Source organism: Temnothorax curvispinosus, unplaced genomic scaffold, assembly GCF_003070985.1.
Source record: "Temnothorax curvispinosus isolate PA1 unplaced genomic scaffold, ASM307098v1 QBEX01002905.1, whole genome shotgun sequence".
NCBI classification, from domain to species: Eukaryota; Metazoa; Arthropoda; class Insecta; order Hymenoptera; family Formicidae; genus Temnothorax; species Temnothorax curvispinosus.
The window spans coordinates 1,953-6,431 of record NW_020212685.1 but is presented as its reverse complement, the minus strand read 5'-3'; the positions used below and the strand labels follow the sequence as shown (position 1 = coordinate 6,431).

General features: G+C 39.4%; 1 protein-coding gene across 2 annotated transcripts; it reads left to right on the top strand.

Annotated features, from left to right (window-relative positions):
• The first annotated feature begins 10 nt into the window (after positions 1 to 10).
• On the top strand, positions 11 to 1,673 carry LOC112452056 (GTPase-activating protein and VPS9 domain-containing protein 1-like). 2 transcript variants are annotated; one of them, XM_025012073.1, is made up of 4 exons: positions 11 to 137; positions 238 to 441; positions 522 to 897; positions 982 to 1,673. In XM_025012073.1, the coding sequence occupies exons 2-4, from the start codon at positions 417 to 419 to the stop codon at positions 1,106 to 1,108; spliced, it is 528 nt and encodes a 175-aa protein (XP_024867841.1). In that variant the 5' UTR covers positions 11 to 137; positions 238 to 416; the 3' UTR covers positions 1,109 to 1,673. The 2 variants fall into 2 exon arrangements, with proteins under 2 accessions (XP_024867841.1, XP_024867842.1); XM_025012074.1 differs by having other exon boundaries at positions 522 to 913.
• Positions 1,674 to 4,479: the final 2,806 nt, after the last annotated feature.

Sequence of the window (4,479 nt, the reverse complement as noted above, 5' to 3'; positions counted from 1 at the left end):
GTGCGTTTATTTAATGACGATGGATGTAGAAAGCTCTTCAAATCACTTCGAGAGGATTATCAAAAGCGATCTCCTTATATCGCATATTTAATCAGATGTCGTCAGGGATTGCTGTCGACATTAGCTCACTTAGATAGGTACTGTTTATATATAAATATCATTTTTGTATGTAATGTATAAGTAAATGTAAGATGTTTAAATGTAAGATGTTAACTGTTTAATAATAATATTTTTCAGATTATGCGTGCGAGTTAAGTGCGATCGGGATGCTATCAATAATCATCTTGTATCCGTTTGTGTGAGGGTATTTTTGGAAAAAAAGAAAGCTTTCCTCCTGCGAATAGTTTAAAAAGCTTACGCTAGCTGACGAGAAACAGGATCTCGTGGATAATTTTCTAGAGAAGGTCCACGTGGAAATGGACAACGATCCGATTTGGCAATGTACATGAATATAATTATTTATCTCGCAATTGATCTTAGCGGAGTGCTCAGAGACGTCTGAACTTACTTCTTACTTTCAGCGGCAAGCGCCAACCAGTTAGATTTGGCGAGAGTCGTAGTGGAAAGAACCGTCATGGCACGGGTATACCACAATACGCTCTATCTAAATGAAGATGGAGATGTATATAGGGACCAGCTTTTTCACGGTCATATCAATAAGTTGGCAAAGGTCGTAACTTCAAATCACAGGGACCTACGCATTTCAAAAGTTTATCATTACGAATGCCCCTGGTCATGGGCGCAGGCTGAATTGGCTGTGATATCGGTGTATAAGACTCCTAGGGATAAGTTGCAGTGTGTATTTTGTTGCGCGACTACCATCATGAATCTCTTTTCCATGGTGTCGGAAAGAGGCATACCTGCTGCCGACGATCTGACTCCCGTGCTGGTCTACAGGTATGTCATAATCAAGGTATGCGATTGAAAAGAGAATTGTGATTTTAGCAAGAAGAGTGATTGTTAACGTGTGCTTAATTTCAGACTAATCTGCCGTCGTTGTATCGACTGTTCAATATGTAGACAGCTTTTACGGGAATCGATTGGAGGGAGAAGAACAATATTGGTGGACGCAGTTCTGCGCCGCGATCGAGTTAAGACAATGGATTAACAGTTTCTCAAGAGTATCACGATAAATAAGATTAGATTCGATGCTGGTGATAATGTAGAAATGTATCATAATCATAATTTGATGATTTTATAAAGAAGAAGACCAATATCTTGTGTAAAGCTAGCTGAACAGTTTTATGCTTCCAGTATCAATTAAAATTCTTAAATAGCCTCTTAAATAGTCTAACTGTTAGTTTTTTCGCACGTTATTATGTAACATTAGCAAAGACTGAATTAGATTATACGTAAAGTGTGGCTTTATCTTTATTTGTAACTCTATTGTACAATGTCACAGGACATCGAAAAAAAAAAGAAACGTTTAGATATTCTATAATTTATGTACAATACAGAACTTATAGAGAATTGATAACCATTTAGCAGGATAAACTGTGTTGGCGTACTCTTTCTACATGCGCACCTTCCTCAAGAGCCGAGACTCGAACCAGATCCGTGAAAAATATCGCCAATTTCGTAGAGCTTTTGTACAGTTTTACTCTAGGAATATCGCGAGAGAAAGAAAGACTTCGGAGATTTTTATCTGAATCGATCGACATAAATAAGAGAGAGCATAGTAAAGAAGCTATTAGCTTTCGAGAATTTGAACGCATAATACTTTGTTATAATACTATGAGCGAATTAGTTTACGTCACTCTGTCAAGTTTTAATATTAAATTACTAATAATATATCGATATCGGTAGTTTAATAATAATACATTTAAAAACGCTCAATTTAAAAGTAGGGCAATCCTAATAAACGACTGTAAAAAAAATTCAAGGTGGAACGCAATGGACAATCCGGTTGCTCTGACATGCTAACTTAAATGGCAAAAAGTACTTCTCAGCGGTAATGACATTTGAGTCTCTTTTAATTGGGTTGTGGCAGAGCGTTTGAGATAACCTGCTCTTCACCCTGCACAGCTGGTACAGTCTTTACAAACTTAATTAGCAACTATCGCTTATAGCTACAGGCTTATTAGCCTGTATATTTATTTATTTCAGTATAAAGTAATTTTTAAAACGTTCATATTAATTCTGATTGCAGACGGACCTTCGGGAACACTAGCGCCTTCTTTTTTTAACATGAATAACTAAAAATCTATATTTCGGCTAATTACCGAGTTTATAAATATTTAATTAAAATTATCTGGGTGACTCACAAACCTTTTTAATCACACTTCATAACTCTTCATACAAAATACAAACGATTCCGTATAAAAACTTTTATTAATTTATCTATTTCGGCTAAATGCATGGCGTAAAAATAATTAATTAATTACAATTAAACGAATGACTCACAAACCTTTTCAATTGCACTTCAAAAGTCTTCATACGAAATACAAACGATTTCATATGGTAGATTCTTTCCCGGACATTCATTTCCGGTCAAATACATACGAATGTTTATGTCTAATATCTGGCTACATTTCACGTGCAAAAATATAGGTAAGTGTAAAATGCAAATTGGTAAATCTGAAGAATAGTGGCCTCCTCACCGATTTCGTTCAACTTGGGCTTAATCGACGCGTTTTTGCACGAAACGACCGAATCTGGCAGAAAAAAGTGTTGCTCTGCTCCGCGAAGCGAGATATTAATGGTTAAAGTTGACAGGAATCAGGTTATGATTCCTGTCATACCGACGAGATGCAGCGACTACGACCATGCTCTGCGGCCACACGCGCATGCTCAGTGGTCGCACGCGCATGTAAAACTGCGCCAATTTTAAATGAATCAATCGTGCAGAATAACCTAGCATCTCGATTCAAGCAGCTAGGTCTCACGCTGGGAGTTTCATTAGTTTAATTATGCGTGGGAAGCACACACCGTTAATATCTCGCTTCGCGGGGCAGAGCAACACTTTTTTCTGCCAGATTCGGTCGTTTCGTGCAAAAACGCGTCGATTAAGCCCAAGTTGAACGAAATCGGTGAGGAGGCCACTATTCTTCAGATTTACCCGACAAATCTGACAAATAAATTGAAAATAGGTTAAGCACGTTTCCCGTGTTGATAAACTATTACATAATGCGTTCCGAAACCACCACATATTCTACGTCTCACCCCCACTCTCCGGCAGCTAAACAATATACAGTTTTTCGCTTTTTTTAGCGAAACCGTGATCTAACAAACGTTTTACTTAGTATATTCGGAACTAACAAACAATTCCGCATCGATTGACCACGGTTTGAATCGAAAATTGTAAAGAATTTTATATTTACCGGCTAAATTAACACTAAAAATTATTTTTGTGATTACGTAAAAACTATTAACTAACAAACGTTCTAATTAGTCTAACAATCAATAATAAACGACTAACAATCGATTCGTAAAAAAAAATGTCGTAAGTCGAAATTGTCCGGCTAACTTCTATGAGGTCTCGGAGACGCGGTTCGCGACATAGGAATTCTATTTAGATGGATGTTGCTGAATCCAAGCTAATGCGATTCGGGAATCAGTCCATCCGAATAATAAAGCTCGCGGGAAGCGCAGGGAATTTCTTACCCAATCTAACAACCGAGTTAATAGAACGACGGCGTTCAGTTCTAATTGTGGAACGCTGACAGTTTTTAACGGCGCGACCTTCGTTTTGGCCGCAAGGAGGGTAACCTGAATATTCGTGGTAGAATGCACGATTCGGAGGTAAACGACCGCGGCGTAAGCTCGAATGGACGCGTCCGCGAATCCGTGTAATTCAACTTCGAGTTTATCTTGACGCATCCCTGTCTATCGGGGAATGCGTATTTCACTAATATGAGGCAAATCAGAAAAGTAATTGATCCAATAAGGTAAAAAATTGTCGGGGATAGGAGAGTCTCAATCAATTTTACGGAGCCAGAGCTCTTGCATCAACATAGTTTTCGGTGTCCAGGTGTAATCGTACGTTGAATTCGATGTCTAGGTGTCCCAGGTTGCCGATGACGAGGTCCACATAGTGCGCTTCGTAGTTTTCGGTGTCCAGGTGTAATAATACGTTTGTTGAGAATTATTTGCTTCCCGTGCTTTGAACAGGGATGAGCGTATGCGTGTGAGTGTGCGTGGAGCTAAATTTCGGTAGTCGGGCGCGAGGGAGCAAAGTCCAGTTTCCCTCACCTCACGTTTTTCGCGCGTTCCGCGATATCGCCGGCTTGCGACAAGCGTCGCCCTTCTCACTGTACGTGCGAACCTTGACGCGAGAGAGTCAACACAATAAAGACATACGTATTCTTAGTGTCAAGAATTCCTTCGAATCCCGTCCCGCGGTTGTTATACTTTATTAACAACAGGTTATGGGCCCAGCACGCCTGTTCAAATTACGGGACGCGAAGTTCAATTGTTTCGGTATCCTCCGTTGTGTGAAACGGAAAGTCTCTCGCGGTGTGCTCCGTTCTGTGTAAAGAC